Source organism: Neoarius graeffei, chromosome 21 (assembly GCF_027579695.1).
Source record: "Neoarius graeffei isolate fNeoGra1 chromosome 21, fNeoGra1.pri, whole genome shotgun sequence".
Lineage (NCBI taxonomy): Eukaryota > Metazoa > Chordata > Actinopteri > Siluriformes > Ariidae > Neoarius > Neoarius graeffei.
Genome location: NC_083589.1, coordinates 56,796,261 through 56,812,920, shown reverse-complemented (window position 1 = coordinate 56,812,920; position 16,660 = coordinate 56,796,261). Strand labels below are relative to the sequence as shown.

The window sequence follows — 16,660 nt, the reverse complement described above, 5'->3', positions numbered from 1 at the left end:
AGCTTATACAACACTCAGTAATGAATTGGTTGACAAATTAAGTTTTACTTGAACAATAAAACTCGTAAAAATAAGAAATATCTATACATCTAAACTGGAGGGCTGGTGAAAATATTACAAAGATTAATTACAAATGCCATAATAATAGCTAATGTTAAATCACCAGATTTAAGCACTCAAAAACTAGCTTAATGCTATCAAATTTGTTTGTTTGTTTGTCCATCCATCCATCCATCCATCCTCCGTAAACGCTGATCCTGTGCAGGGTCCCAGGCAACCTGGAGCCTATCCCAGATGACTATGGGTGAGAGGACATACACTGGACAAGTCACCAGATCATCACATCTATCTATCTATCTATCTATCTATCTATCTATCTATCTATCTATCTATCTATCTATCTATCTATCTATCTATCTATCTATCTATCTATCTATCTATCTATGGATTTAAAATAAGGGATTATGGGCATGGAAACCTGTTTAGTTTGGACATGGCAGCAGTTGTTAATGGGGGGAAAAGTTTAAAAGTAATTAATCCATACATAATATTTATTACACTTTTCACTTAGACAGGGCCTCAGGACCCAGTCTACCACCACCAGGTCAGCGCATCCACCAGGCAATCAGTCACATTTCAGAGTTTAAGTTCAGCTTCAGCTTGTAACAATAGATGGTTGTGTCATATTAAGCCTCACTTTAAAATATTGGTTGTTGATTCATGCGTGTTCTTGTTTTGCTGTATTTTTTCTGGCATTTTTGTTGTGTTTATGTTCTAATGGTTCTTATGTCATTTTAATCTAAGAGGTTTATTAAGGACTGACACAGAGACCTCCGGCTCTGAGAAAGACACTGAACCAGAGCTGCCAAGAGACATCATCGAGCCCCTGTCAAGTGAGTACAGTAAAGTGTGTGTCTGTGTGTGTGTGTGAGAGAGAGAGAGAGAGAGAGAGAGAGAGAGAGAGAGAGAGAGAATGAGCTGCAGGTCTGAGGTAGAGACACTGGCTTTTAATATTATGTGAAAGAGTTCAGGTGAAGTAACCCTACTGGACCACACTATTTGCCAAACTGAAGAGCTGCGGATTAAGTGAATTAAAACTACTACCACCATCCATCCATCCATCCATCCATCATCTGTAGCCGCTTATCCTATCCAGGGTTGCAGGCAAGCTGGATCCTATCCCAGCTGACTATGGGTGAGAGGCGGGGTACACCCTGGACAAGTCGCCAGATCATCACAGGGCTGACACATAGACACAGACAACCATTCACACTCACATTCACACCTACGGTCAATTTAGAGCCACCAGTTAGCCTAACCTGCATGTCTTTGGACTATGGAAACCAGAGCACCTAGAGGAAACCCACCCAGACATGGGGAGAACATGCAAACTCCACACAGAAAGGCCCCTGTCAGCCTCTGGGCTCGAACCCAGGGCCTTCTTGCTGTGAGGCGACAGTGCTAACCACTACACCACCGTGCCGCCCTACTACCACTACTAAACAGCAATCATAGGATTCATTCATGCTCCTTAGATGCCAGGTTCGGGTCACACACTAATTTTCTGTCATGGTCCATTGATTCCCAACATAGTTTTGGCCACCCCTTGGCCACTCCATGTATAAAACTCTAGTTCAGCCACTGATAAAATATTCTAAGTGCTGACCAATTGGTAAACCACTGTAGTAGCCGACATATAACAGGACTAATACACTTCAGGACTGGCTGTTATTAGAAAATAATGAACTTTGGTATGGTAACAATATCTCCTTTTCATAGCACCACCGTGTCATTGATTATTTTCCTCTCACAGTCATCACCATATACCAGCCACTTTATTAGGTACACCCGTCCACCTGCTGTTTGATGCAGTTCTCGAATCAGCCAATCCCTTGACAGCAGCACAATGCATCAAATCATGCAGATACAAATCAAGAGATTTAGTTAATGTTCACTTCAAACATCAGAATGGGAAAAATTTTGATCTCAGAGTGTGACTTTCTTTCACTGTGGCATGGGTGTTGGTTTGAGCCAGATGGACTGCTGGTTTGAGTATTTCAGAAACTGCTGATCTCCTGGGGTTTTCACACACAACAGTCTCTAGAGTTTACACAGAATGGTGCGAAAAACAAAAAACACTGAGTGTGTGAGGGACAGTTCTGTGGGTGGAAACAAACGCCTTGTTGAGAAGAGAGGTCAGAGAAAAATGGCCAGATTGGTTTGAGCTGCCAGGAAGGAAAGATATAGCAACTCACCGGCCACCCTTCATCACTCTTTACAACCGTGGTGAGCAGAAAAGCATCTCAGCATTTAACAGCAGAAGACCACATTGGGTTCCACTCCTGCAGCCAAGAACAGGGATCTTAGAAGCAAGAACAAGTTCCTATTAAAGTGGCCAGCGAGTGTATTTTGTTCCTTGCTTAACTCACTAAATGGTGCTGTAGAGTTGTGCAAGACTTAAGTATTTTTTATGGTAACTCTACTTATTTATATAAGAAGAGAGTTCAGAGTCTAATGTAATGATGTTATAATGTAGTTATCCATTTAGGTGAGTAATATTTATCTAAAATTTCACTTTTATGCTTTACATTACTCTACTTTCACCACTGAGTTCTACGTAAAAATCTGGAGCGCTCATAGGCTCGTCAGAGTGAAGCCGTCTGGCAGCCATCTTACCACTCACATCACAGAGTGGACTGGTCATTTAGGTTACTGGAAGCTACACAAAACTAGACAAGTTATTTATGTAGTTGGTGAGAAAAATTACAAGAAAAACACCTGCATGTGCAGCAGTGAACTGTACAAGCCATCAAGTCAAAGGCTGTGGACAGAAATTTCACCTGGGAGTATTGATCGTGTGTGATCTTTTTACATGCGTGTGCACAGCGCCATTTGCGTGGACCCCTATAGCATTTATGATGGTTTGCAAGAGAAAACGAAAACCCCCAGAAAATCTGTCTCATCGTCTTGTCTGTTTTTGTTGAAAATCTGATATTGATATCTGGGATGAACACTGTGACTGTGTCAGATTTTCGATGGAAATGTCTCAGACTTGATCAAAGCCAAAGTCTAGACATGTTTGACATTGAATGTGAGAGTTCAAGTCAAACGGGTCAAATTCAAAAAGAAAAATGAACTGCGTGAATTAGCCTCAGTAGCCTGAATGAAAGAAGGACCATAGACTTAGGCAGAAATGGCAGTGAGGGATGCAAATAAAAAGAGAGATGTTATTGTATTAGTTTGGTCAGTAGTTATTGCCATTTACCTCAAGCTAAGCACAACTGACAATGTAGATCGTCTACACATGTCATACCCACTTACACAAATTGACAAAATGGGCATGATTGTCTGTTTTAACACCATGATTTTAGTTTAAATTGAGTGCAAGTATATTGTATAAGTACTTTTAAATCAGGATTGGTCATATTTCCCGGTCAACAGCTTATTTCCCAGACGGCGTCCACTATATGATGTCCTTCACAAAGAAAAACTTAAATAATCTCTGGAAAAATTATTATAATAGTAAGAGAGCCGTTCAAAAAAAAATGATCAGAGACTGGACTGGAAAAGAATAAAGCAATAACAGTAAAGGGGAGCGCTATAAAGATGTGTAAGGAATGTGAGCAAAGTTGAGAAAATAAGACGAGGTAATGAAAGTGGAAAAAATGTCAGGAGATACTTTACTTGGGACAAATTTGAGGCGAGGCAGCACGGTGGTGTAGTGGTTAGCGCTGTCGCCTCACAGCAAGAAGGTCTGGGTTCGAGCCCCGTGGCCGGCGAGGGCCTTTCTGTGTGGAGTTTGCATGTTCTCCGCATGTGTGGGTTTCCTCCGGGTGCTCCGGTTTCCCCCACAGTCCAAAGACATGCAGGTTAGGTTAACTGGTGACTCTAAATTGACCGTAGGTGTGAATGTGAGTGTGAATGGTTGTCTGTGTCTATGTGTCAGCCCTGTGATGACCTGGCGACTTGTCCAGGGTGTACCCCGCCTTTCGCCCGTAGTCAGCTGGGATAGGCTCCAGCTTGCCTGCGACCCTGTAGAACAGGATAAAGCAGCTAGAGATAATGAGATGAGATGAGAAGAGATGAAATTTGAGGCTGTATCATAAGCCAAATCCACCCGATGTGAGTGGTAAGATGGCGGCCAGATGGTTTCACTCGTCTCTACAGCGGGCACTGAGCTCTCCAGATTTTTACGTAGTGACTTTCATTAGGATCTTTGGGATTCATATGGCGCTTCCGGGTGCACCAAGCATAGCCCCGCCTATTCTGCAGTGACGTCAAGTATCCGGACCAATCACAACGCAGATTTGCAGCGAGGCTGCGCGTGTGTCATGGCGTCTCCCTGGAAAGGGGTCGGGTTCACTGTTAAATAAGACATTCTCCATCCTCAGGATAACAGCGTTTAGCCTGCAAAATTAAAAATATATAAATTTCAGGACGTGAATATGGGGACGGTGCACGCGAGGGTAATTTTATTTTGTGAAGGATGAATGGAAATAGGGTTTGTTTGTTTGTTTGTTTGTGTGTGACCTCTCCTCCTATCTCTGCCTCATGATAATGATAATGTAGCCCTGTTGTGTTAAAAAGCCTCAGTATCCTCCATTGTGTCTCTGCACAGCTGGATTGCCATTCTGTTCATGTGTTATGCATAGTGTATAATTAGTGACGTTTGCTGTGATTATTTAGGGTTGTTTGTGTTGTTAAACTGTAGAGCATGGACCCTGTCCCGATGCACGGGCGTGACCTGGGCGTTCACCCTGATGACCTGGAAGTGGTGGAGGCACAGCAAGAAACCAAGAAAGAAGTCCTAGAAAATAAAGATGTGAGTTCATTGCTTGAATAAAATGTATGCATTCCAGGTCTGGCTGGTATAAAAGTGCTAAAAAGTTGGGACAAAATACAAATTGTAAATAAAAACGGAATGCAATGATTTACAAATCTCAAAAACTGATATTGTATTCACAATAGAACATAGACAACATATCAAATGTCGAAAGTGAGACATTTTGAAATTTCATGACAGCAGCACATCTCAAAAAAGTTGGGACGGGGGCAATAAGAGGCTGGAAAAGTTAAAGGTACAAAAAAAGGAACAGCTGGAGGACCAAATTGCAACTCATTAGATCAATTGGCAATAGGTCATTAACATGACTGGGTATAAAAAGAGCATCTTGGAGTGGCAGCGGCTCTCAGAAGTAAAGATGGGAAGAGGATCACCGATCCCCCTAATTCTGCGCCGACAAATAGTGGAGCAATATCAGAAAGGAGTTCGACAGTGTAAAATTGCAAAGAGTTTGAACATATCATCATCTACAGTGCATAATATCATCAAAAGATTCAGAGAATCTGGAAGAATCTCTGTGCGTAAGGGTCCATACTGGGTGAAAAAAACCATACTGGGTGCCCGTGATCTTCGGGCCCTTAGATGGCACTGCATCACATACAGGCATGCTTCTGTATTCTCATCTCATCTCATTATCTGTAACCGCTTTATCCTTCTACAGGGTCGCAGGCAAGCTGGAGCCTATCCCAGCTGACTACGGGCGAAAGGCGGGGTACACCCTGGACAAGTCGCCAGGTCATCACAGGGCTGACACATAGACACAGACAACCATTCACATTCACACCTACGGTCAATTTAGAGTCACCGGTTAACCTAACCTGCATGTCTTTGGACTGTGGGGGAAACCGGAGTACCCGGAGGAAACCCACGCGGACACGAGGAGAACATGCGAACTCCACACAGAAAGGCCCTCGCCGGCCCCGGGGCTCGAACCCAGGACCTTCTTGCTGTGAGGCGACAGCGCTAACCACTACACCACCGTGCCGCCTGCTTCTGTATTGGAAATCACAAAATGGGCTCAGGAATATTTCCAGAGAACATTATCTGTGAACACAATTCACCGTGCCATCCGCCGTTGCCAGCTAAAACTCTATAGTTCAAAGAAGAAGCCGTATGTAAACATGATCCAGAAGCGCAGACATCTTCTCTGGGCCAAGGCTCATTTAAAAGGGACTGTGGCAAAGTGGAAAACTGTTCTGTGGTCAGACGAATCAAAATTTGAAGTTCTTTATGGAAATCAGGGACGCCGTGTCATTCGGACTAAAGAGGAGAAGGACGACCCGAGTTGTTATCAGCGCTCAGTTCAGAAGCTTGCATCTCTGATGGTATGGGGTTGCATTAGTGCGTGTGGCATGGGCAGCTTACACATCTGGAAAGACACTATCAATGCTGAAAGGTATATCCAGGTTCTAGAGCAACATATGCTCCCATCCAGACGACGTCTCTTTCAGGGAAGACCTTGCATTTTCCAACATGACAATGCCAAAGCACATACTGCATCAATTACAGCATCATGGCTGCATAGAAGAAGGGTCCGGGTACTGAACTGGCCAGCCTGCAGTCCAGATCTTTCACCCATAGAAAACATTTGGCGCATCATAAAACGGAAGATACGGCAAAAAAGACCTAAGACAGTTGAGCAACTAGAATCCTACATTAGACAAGAATGGGTTAACATTCCTATCCCTAAACTTGAGCAACTTGTGTCCTCAGTCCCCAGACGTTTACAGACTGTTGTAAAGAGAAAAGGGGATGTCTCACAGTGGTAAACATGGCCTTGTCCCAACTTTTTTGAGATGTGTTGTTGTCCTGAAATTTAAAATCACCTAATTTTTCTCTTTAAAAGATACATTTTCTCAGTTTAAACATTTTGATATGTCATCTATGTTCTATTCTGAATAAAATATGGAATTTTGAAACTTCCACATCATTGCATTCCGTTTTATTTACAATTTGTACTTTGTCCCAACTTTTTTGGAATCGGGGTTGTACATCAATATGTTGAACTGTAGACATACATTGTATATTATTTCCTGAAAACCCAAGTCTGATTTTGTATTTTTGTGGAATCCAGTGCAACATCACCATCAGTCCTAAGAAAAATATACAGTACAGTAATATGAAGAATTGAGGCTGGGCTAGGGTGACCAGATTTCCCGAGTCTAAAACCGGGACACTTTGCGCGTGACCGTGATACTCGTGCACGCACACGCGTTTTGATGTAAACATGCGCCGGCTCAAACCATGGCTCAGACAGGTGCTTTTATCATTTTGTAGAAGCTCACTTTTATCAACATTTCAGAGAATAATCAAGTATTTTCTTGTTATCTGCATGTGCTTCTATCACAATTCAGTTAAAGTAAGAAAATCAGACAGCAGATGTGATGATAGGGAATGGGCCAATAGCCTAAATTTCAACTGATTTATTTCACCTTTATGAAAACGCCAAGAAAATACATTGCTTGCATATTAACATCAACATTTTATGCGATTAACTTTTTTTTTTAAACAATTGGCTATGCATTGTAACAGGAACGAGCGCATGAGCCTAATCGTTGTCACTTCCGAACCTTTACCCAAAATGCCTCTGTTTAATCTTAACCAGTGTCGGCTATTAACTAGTTTGAAAACGTGAGCCCTGAGTTGACAACAGCATCAAACAAGTCAAGACAATCTGTGATACAGATGAAAGACAACAAAAAATGTTTCAGAAACAGCCACCCACCCTAAAGAAGACGCCATTTTATTGCATATATTTACATGATGAGTGAATTTGCTCCAGTAGCGCTTTATTGCCCGAGAGCCTGCTGTGAAACTGCGAGCAAGGATCGTCGAAATTGGCCCGGGTAATGAGCAAGGCTTTGAGAGTAGGCACGGTCATGCGATTCCTCTCGTCAGTCCAGGTGTTGCTCATTAGTGAAAATATTCGCTCAAATGGCACATTGGTGCCAGGTAGGCAAACTGGCAAAGCTGGCTGACATTGCTGTAAGGAATCTCCCTACTCTTGAAGTGCACGAACATCTCCACCCAGCGCTCATCCGTTCGGCATTGTCGCGCAGTAGTTGACAGCCGCTAGCGAAAAAAAACATTATAACGCGGCCTCTATATTGCAGCATTGTACAAATAGATACATTGTCAGGTTGACTGCGCGCACACACGCACATTGATGCTGAATTGCGAGAAGCTTTATTGACATCTCGTTGGCTATATATGATCGCTGTAACCGGGACAGTTTGTTAGTGTTTGGTGTAAACCAGGACATTTCAGCGTCCCGACGGACCTTTGTCGGGACTGGGGACACGCAACTCAAAATCAGGACTGTCCCGGTCAAACCGGGACGTCTGGTCACGTTAGGCTGGGCCTGATTTCTTTCTATCCCAGACTGTAGATCCGTGCAGTGAATCAGTCACAGTCATATTACACAAAGTGAAACACGCCATACGTTTTGTATTGTTCTTTAAAAAAAAAAAAAGCTTTAACTGACTGATTCTTGGAATTAACAGCAGACCTGCTTCAACTGAGAAGTCCCCATGATGAGTTATGCTGTTTCAGGAGATTAGCAAGATACCAGAGTTAAACCATTTCAAGCTGTTGTCAGAATAAGAAAACACACTGATCAAAGCATAACTGGTATTATTCTATCCACATTCACTGGATATGAGCAATCGAATGCTCCGATTGGCTACTCTACTACTAGGATATCAGCTCGTATACCATGAGTAGAGTAAAGCAAAATGGCAGAGCATGTTGCTGAACCAACCGAGGACGAAATAAAAACTCTGCTCAAAAACAAAGCCCCAAAAATTATCATCAAATATTTAAAAGAAACAGAAATGGCTAAAAGAATGTGGGTGTGTCGTCTCCCCCCCCCCCAAAAAAAAAAATACACTACCGTTCAAAAGTTTGGGGTCACCCAGACAATTTTGTGTTTTCCATGAAAAGTCACACTTTTATTTACCACCATAAGTTGTAAAATGAATAGAAAATATAGTCAAGACATTTTTCTGGCCATTTTGAGCATTTAATCGACCCCACAAATGTGATGCTCCAGAAACTCAATCTGCTCAAAGGAAGGTCAGTTTTATAGCTTCTCTAAAGAGCTCAACTGTTTTCAGCTGTGCTAACATGATTGTACAAGGGTTTTCTAATCATCCATTAGCCTTCTGAGGCAATGAGCAAACACATTGTACCATTAGAACACTGGAGTGAGAGTTGCTGGAAATGGGCCTCTATACACCTATGGAGATATTGCACCAAAAACCAGACATTTGCAGCTAGAATAGTCATTTACCACATTAGCAATGTATAGAGTGGATTTCTGATTAGTTTAAAGTGATCTTCATTGAAAAGAACAGTGCTTTTCTTTCAAAAATAAGGACATTTCAAAGTGACCCCAAACTTTTGAACGGTAGTGTATCTCCTGTTCCACACTCCAGCCCAGTCAGTGGTGGTAATGCACCTTTTAAGTTGGTTTGCCAACCACTGAAGAAAACCCCCAAAAATACAAAAAAGCAACAAAACAGGGCTGTACATTAACTTTTGAAACCACTTGTCCTGTCGGGCAAGTTGAAAGGAAATTTACTTGTCCGAATGTGAAGTTGACTTGTCCGAAGAAATATTTGAGAAAAAAACCCCACAAACTATTTGTAATTGTAACCTAACAATCTTTATTGCATTTGTTTCCGAATTCACAGCATATGCATAATATCTATGAATCAAAAGTAATCAATACTTGATATACTGAGGCAAAAGTTCAAAAATATAGTAAAACAGACTGATTGATACCATAATTCACCAATTATTATGCTGAAGTTCAGAAGCAATATATTCCAATAGAGTAGAAATTATGAACATAAAATTTTAAGAACAAAATAACTATACTATGAGATCCAGAAACACTAACCATTTTATTTATATATATATATATTAGTGCTGTCAAAAATGTCGCGTTATTAACGCGTTAACTTGACTCAATTTTAACGGCGATAATTTTTTTATCGCGAGATTAACGCTCTGTGACATGATGTAGGTTTTTCATAAGCTTTTGAAACTGCCAGGAACTTGGAACAGCGACTTTGCTTAGAAAACCGATAGCAGCTAGACTGTAATGCCGCGCCCCGCACAGCCAGAGTCCTCTGCCCTCCTCCCCCAAAGAACCAGCGCGGGCAGGGTGCGCTAGTAGAGATGGGATTTATGGCTCTTTGATGGGATCCGCATCTTTGTGATCCGTTCTTTGAAAAGAGCCGTTCAAAAGACTGGCTAATTTGGCTCTTTTTAAATATTTATTCAGTTTTAAGAAGACAGCGTCTAAAGAAGCCAGATCCCTCTGAACTGTAAACTCAATGCTATCCCAGAAATCCTTCCTGTAATATGCAAATTTGGCCGCCTCGGATTGGACAGCACGACGCATCAACAGGCAGAAAGTGTAAAAGTACAATATGTGTTAAGTGAGCTGAAACAGTAAAGATCAGATTCAATGCAATATTTATCAACGAACAACGGAGATTAAAAAAAAAGATGGATAATTCAACAGTAGATCATTTCACTCATGGTTCTCTTGCTAGCCCCGCGCCGGTGCTCGGCTTAGGTTTCACTTTGCAGTGGTTGTGTCAAGACGTGTTATGCTTTGCAATTAAAAAAAAAACATTGGTACAAAGCAAGCCCATGCACTTTTTTATCCTGATAAGAGAATTATAATGGTTTTTTATGTGACAAAAATGTGCGATTAAATTGCGATTAATCACGAGTTAACTATGACTGTCGCGACATTAATCGTGATTAAATATTTTAATCGCTTGACAGCACTAATATATATATATATATATATATATATATATATATATATATATATATACACACACACACAGACGTGTGTGTGTATATATATATATATATATATATATATATACATACACACACACACAGACATGTGTGTGTATATATATATATACACAGATCAGTACTCTGCAGTTCAGTAACAAATATCACAAAAAGTAACATTATCATAAAATTTATGACTTATCACTAGTTTGGACAAGAGAAACAAATAACAATGCTACAAATAAAAACAACTGATAACAAAGCTTGTGGCTTGTACTCTTGCCATGAGACACTAGAATGTCTCGCCTATATGAAGCTGTACCTTTAAACATGCTGCTCGAGACATCAGCATAAGTAGGATGCGATATGCACAGAGAACATTGCGTTCCATCTCCGGTGTCTTGGACCCACTCTAATTCATCCTTCCAAGAATTGAGAAATTTCCGCTCTCTCTTGCTTTCATAGTTCTGCTGTGATTGTTTCCTCCTCTTTTCAGCACCAGATGCCTCGGATTCACTAGACTTCTTTGTGAAGCCGAACTTCAGGAGGGACATTTTCTAAATGTCTAAATTTTTATAATGAACCCCATCGACAATTCAAAGATTTGGAAATTACCACATAGCCTACTCAATGTAAATATACATTTGAATAATGATCCCGCCAACAGAAATGTCAACAAATCCACGTGTATGACACGATTAAAACCAATCATAAACGACCGTTTACTTTTCAGTTCAAATACACGAAGCGGTATTGGCCGGTTTCGCAAGTGGAATATTGCGCATGCGCACATCGCTCTTTCTGAATAGAAACATCCGGCGATTCATCAAAACAATATGTCGAGTGAGATGCTTCGGAAATCATGTGAATAAACTGATAAATTTGATATGTAACCCAAATATCGGTGTATTTTGGCACTTGTCCAATCGGACAAGTAACTGAGACGATGAACTTGTCCAACATAAAGTATCACTTGTCCCGGACAAGCGTTAATGTCGAGCCCTGCAAAATATGGACTGAAAGGTTTTTTTTTTTTCTTTTCAAGAATTATTATTATAGCATCTTTCACAAATTGCGACAGTTATTTTGCTGGTTTGTTTGCATTCTAAGCGGAAATGATTTTGTTGGACGTTTTGTATAAAGTTTTTGTCAAATCTGCTAAAAATAAAAATGCTTCATTTCTCAAAATCCAGTGAATGTGGATAGAATAAAACAGTTATTCCACTCAATCTCTTCATACATGGTTTATAGTCTACTCAGTGCTACGCGCCTCGTCGGCTATCAGCTCACGTACGACTCGATTTTGTGGAATAACTGGTAAATATGCTCCAATCTTCTTCTATAACTATACATCTTGTCATTCTGATCATTTTAGATTGTTGTGCAACATGTCGGCATCGAAGGCTTGGGAAGAACTAAAGAGGACTACCTGGGCTATGAGATCGCCGATGTCTTTAATGCCAAAAACCTCATCGATGTAAGCATAGTGATTAGATCAAGACAAGATGGTTTGCTAAGTTGATGGGACTTTGTGAGAAGTGTTGTTTTGTGTTTGTTTCACAGGTGATGAAGAAATCGCATGAAGCTCGGATGAAGTTGCTCCGTTTGGGCATATTCAAAGAGGTGGAAGTTCTTATTGACGTCTCAGAAGGTACGATATGCACCCTATTTTGTGTCTGTATGTGTTTATTAGAATTTTGAATAGAGCATGAGTGTTTGCATTCATACTGGTCATTATTGGGCGAGGGGGAGGGGTTATAACAGCATGGTCCTGAGTGTGTTATTCTGCTTATACCACAGCAATTTGCCAGTGATGGTGTTTAATTGTGAATATATGAGAGAGAGAGAGAGAGAGAGAGAGAGATACTTTATTAATCCCAGAGGGAAATTCAAGAAAAATTGTGTATTTAACAGTTTAGAGTTAGATTTAATGTTATGGAACTGTGAAGAGACAAGTTAGTTCTTGTTCTCACCAATGTTTATCACAGCTATAACAGTCATTTCCTCAGCAGTCTGTCTGTCTGTCTGTCTGTCTGTCTGTCTGTCTGTCTGTCTGTCTGTCTATCTGTCTGTCTATCTATCTATCTATCTATCTATCTATCTATCTATCTATCTATCTATCTATCTATCTATCTATCTATCTATCTCTGTCCAGAGGTTTGCTTATCTATCTATCTATCTATCTATCTATCTATCTATCTATCTATCTATCTATCTATCTATCTATCTATCTATCTATCTATCTATCTATCTCTGTCCAGAGGTTTGCTTATCTATCTATCTATCTATCTATCTATCTATCTATCTATCTATCTATCTATCTATCTATCTATCTATCTATCTCTGTCCAGAGGTTTGCTTATCTATCTATCTATCTATCTATCTATCTATCTATCTATCTATCTATCTATCTATCTATCTATCTATCTATCTATCTATCTATCTATCTATCTCTGTCCAGAGGTTTGCTTATCTATCTATCTATCTATCTATCTATCTATCTATCTATCTATCTATCTATCTATCTATCTATCTATCTATCTCTGTCCAGAGGTTTGCTTATCTATCTATCTATCTATCTATCTATCTATCTATCTATCTATCTATCTATCTATCTATCTATCTATCTATCTATCTATCTATCTATCTATCTATCTATATGGGTTGTCAATCGATTAAAATATTTAATTGCATGATTGTCCATAGTTAACTCACGATTAATCGCAGCAAAAAAATTGCTTTTATTCCCCCACTGCATTTAAAAAATAAAGCAGCGTTAACTTTATAATTTTGAGGGTTTGGCACAATTCAGTGTGAACAAAACAATCCAGTATTTTCCTCTAGTTCTGTACTGAACTTCCAGCCTCAAAGTATGCAATAAAATAATAAAAATAAAAACGAAACAAACTTGATGTGAACTTTGGACAGGAGTAGTTGCTATCTTTATTTAAAGAAAAAAGTACAAAACCCAAATAAATACATTTGTTAAGCCACACAGCTCATAAAGATGTTTTCCAGTGAAATGCAAAAACTCACTGGTAAATGTACAGTACATTTCATGAGCAAAAACTGCATTTATAAACACTTTTACATCACTTACATACTGTATTTCTCAGAATAAAACAAACACTCACACACACCTGGACCTTAACACGTCGTCTTTTCTCCCCTCTGGACCATCAAAAGCATATTTTAAAAAAAAAAAAGCGCACATTTTATGTAAACAGTCAGAATGCAACAATACAAGTTGATTCTGTACGTAAGTGCGCTTTATCACGACTTGCGCCGACCAGCTACTTGCTACGTCACTCGCTCATGCTATGTCACTTCCTGATTTCCCAAACTACAGGAGAGGGGGCACAGAATGTACATGTGTTAATCGTGTGTCAAAAAAAATTATTGGCGTTGGAAGGAATTTGCGTTAACGTGTTATCATGTTCAACAGCCCTAAAAAATATATCTCAAAAAAACATTGAGCACTGTGAAGGATACATAGCATTTACAACTGAGACTCCTTCCATAAATGTTAAATGTCTCCTAACTAGGGTTGCAAAATTCCCGGGAATTTTCAGAGTGGAAAATTTCCATGGAAATTTTGGGAATTAACAGGAATTTCTGGGAATTTTGGGGAACGTTCGGGAATTTTCAAAACCAACTTTACTTAAAAATTGATATAAAAAAATAAGGTCCTTTTATTTGGGTTAGGATATTTCTCTGGGTCTCTGTTCTGTTCAGAAGAACATACAAGCAAAACCAAGCATGTAACTAATTAAACAACTGAGAAAATTAATAACCACCAAATGTTTTACAAAAACAATACGGGTTTTCCCTGGTACATGTATAATGAATTAAACAATAACCTTAGACTTTGCGAGAACTTCTCTTCAAAAGCAACTTTAACTGGACTTGTGATTTTGAAGACTGCTTCCTGTAACTTTTTGTTTACTAATTATACTTCAACTTGAATTCCTTTTGCGACTGGTTTGTAAACCGTATCCTGTCAAGTAATTTGCTTGCAAATTATTGGATTAGAAGTAATGATTAGGGTATACAACGCTATTAAAACAATGACATTAAACAGCCTTGCTCCAGATTCAAAGAAAAAAGTGGCACTAATATATTTTACAAGCAGCGAAACTTAAAGACTACTAGTAATTAGAAATTTTTAATTTTACATTTTTTTTATATTCCTTGTGATGTTATGATGTGATACCTTTTGTGATTAAATCTGTAGACAAGTCTTCAAGTTTTGTAAAATTTTGTAATAAAAATGGTCAAAATTGAGTTTTTGCAAGATTTTTAGAAATCACTACTTGTTATGCAATGAGTTAGATTTCCAGTTAATTCTTACCAAAGGGTACACTCTAGAAAAATAATCTATTCAATTCAAAATGACTAGATATCTTGTCTGAGGGACACTTAATAGAAATCTATTCAAATGCAGATTCGAGAGGTCCCCAACACACAAAAATATGTATTCAAAATATGTGTAATAGACCAAGGGATACAAGACCTTCTACACTTTTGTGGTAGAGAACTTGGGAATGCACATTTGACCTTTGACAATTTTGACTGGATTTCTATTAAGTGTCCCTCGGACTAGATAATTGAGAATAATAATTTTTCACTGAAAAATCTGAATATAATACTAATATTAAAAAACTAAAAGCCTTTTATAAATTGGCCTTTAGCAACATGTCCTATTCTTAATTAGCACAAAACAGTACATAATTGAAAGAAAGGCTTAACGTGGGTTTTAATTTGTTTTTCTGGCTGATGAAATGTTTTAAAATGCTTAAAACTTAATAAATGCCAAAATTGAAAATTCCCCAAAATTCCCAATATTCCCGGGCCCTTCAAAATTCCTAGAAACTTTCCGGGAAAGTTTCCAAAATTCCTGGAAACTTTCCACCCCTTTGCAACCCTACTCCTAACAATAAATGTTACTACATCAACGATAAGGTTTACTTTGTTAAACACCTGGGGGGGGGGGGGTTGTTTGTTTGTTTGTTTGTTTGTTTGTTTGTTTTAAATCCGTTTATGATTAGCCTTAGATTATGTGGCATGTCTATGGTACAAGTCCCTGCTTTTGAGCCATTACTATAGAAACATACAGTGCCTTGCAAAAGTATTCATCCCCCTTGGTGTTTGTCCTGTTTTGTTCCTTACAAGCTGGAATTAAAATGGATTTTTGGAGGGTTCGCACTATTTGATTTACACAACTTTAAAGGTGCACTTCTTTTTATTATTGTGATACAAACAATAATTAAGCTGAAAAAAACAGAAATCTGGAATGTGCATAAGTATTCCCCCCCCCCAAGTCAATACTTTATAGAGCCACTTTTTGCTACAATTACAGCTGCAAGTCTCCTGGAGTATGTCTCTATTAGCTTAGCACATCTAGCCACTGGGATTTTTGCCCATTCCTCAAGGCAAAACTGCTCCAACTCCTTCAAGTTAGATGGGTTGTGTTGGTGTACAGCAATCTTCAAGTTATGCCACAGATTCTCAATTGGATTGAAGTCTGGGCTTTGACTAGGCCTTTCCAAGACATTTAAATGTTTCCCTTTAAACCACTCCAGTGTAGCTTTAGCAGTATGTTTAGGGTCATTGTCCTGCTGGAGCATGAACCTTCGTCCTAGTCTCAAACCTCTGGTCGACTCAAACAGGTTTAACTCCAGAACTGCCCTGTATTTAGTGCCATCCATCTTTCCTTCAGTCCTGACCAGCTTTCCTGTCCATGCAGATGAAAAACATCCCCACAGCATGATGCTGCCACCACCATGCTTCACTGTAGGGATGGTGTTCTCAGGGTGTTGGGTTTGCGCCACACGTGGCATTTCCCATGATGGCCAAAAAGATCAATTTTTGTCTCATTTGACCAGAGAATTTTCTTCCATGTGTTTGGGGAGTCTGCCACATACTGTTGGGCAAACTCCAAATGTGTTTTCTTAAGCAGTGATGTTTTTTCTGGTCACTCTTCCATAAAGCCCCACC

General features: G+C 39.5%; 1 protein-coding gene across 1 annotated transcript in view; it reads left to right on the top strand.

The window, feature by feature from the left end:
• The first annotated feature begins 4,317 nt into the window (after positions 1–4,317).
• samm50l (sorting and assembly machinery component 50 homolog, like) overlaps positions 4,318–16,660 on the top strand; it is a 41,106-nt gene continuing 28,763 nt past the window's right edge. Inside the window, exons 1-4 of the mRNA XM_060903709.1 lie at positions 4,318–4,466; positions 4,712–4,822; positions 12,039–12,140; positions 12,227–12,314. Coding sequence (XP_060759692.1) covers positions 4,446–4,466; positions 4,712–4,822; positions 12,039–12,140; positions 12,227–12,314 — 322 coding nt within the window. The 5' untranslated portion in view covers positions 4,318–4,445. The remainder of the gene's footprint in view (positions 4,467–4,711; positions 4,823–12,038; positions 12,141–12,226; positions 12,315–16,660) is intronic.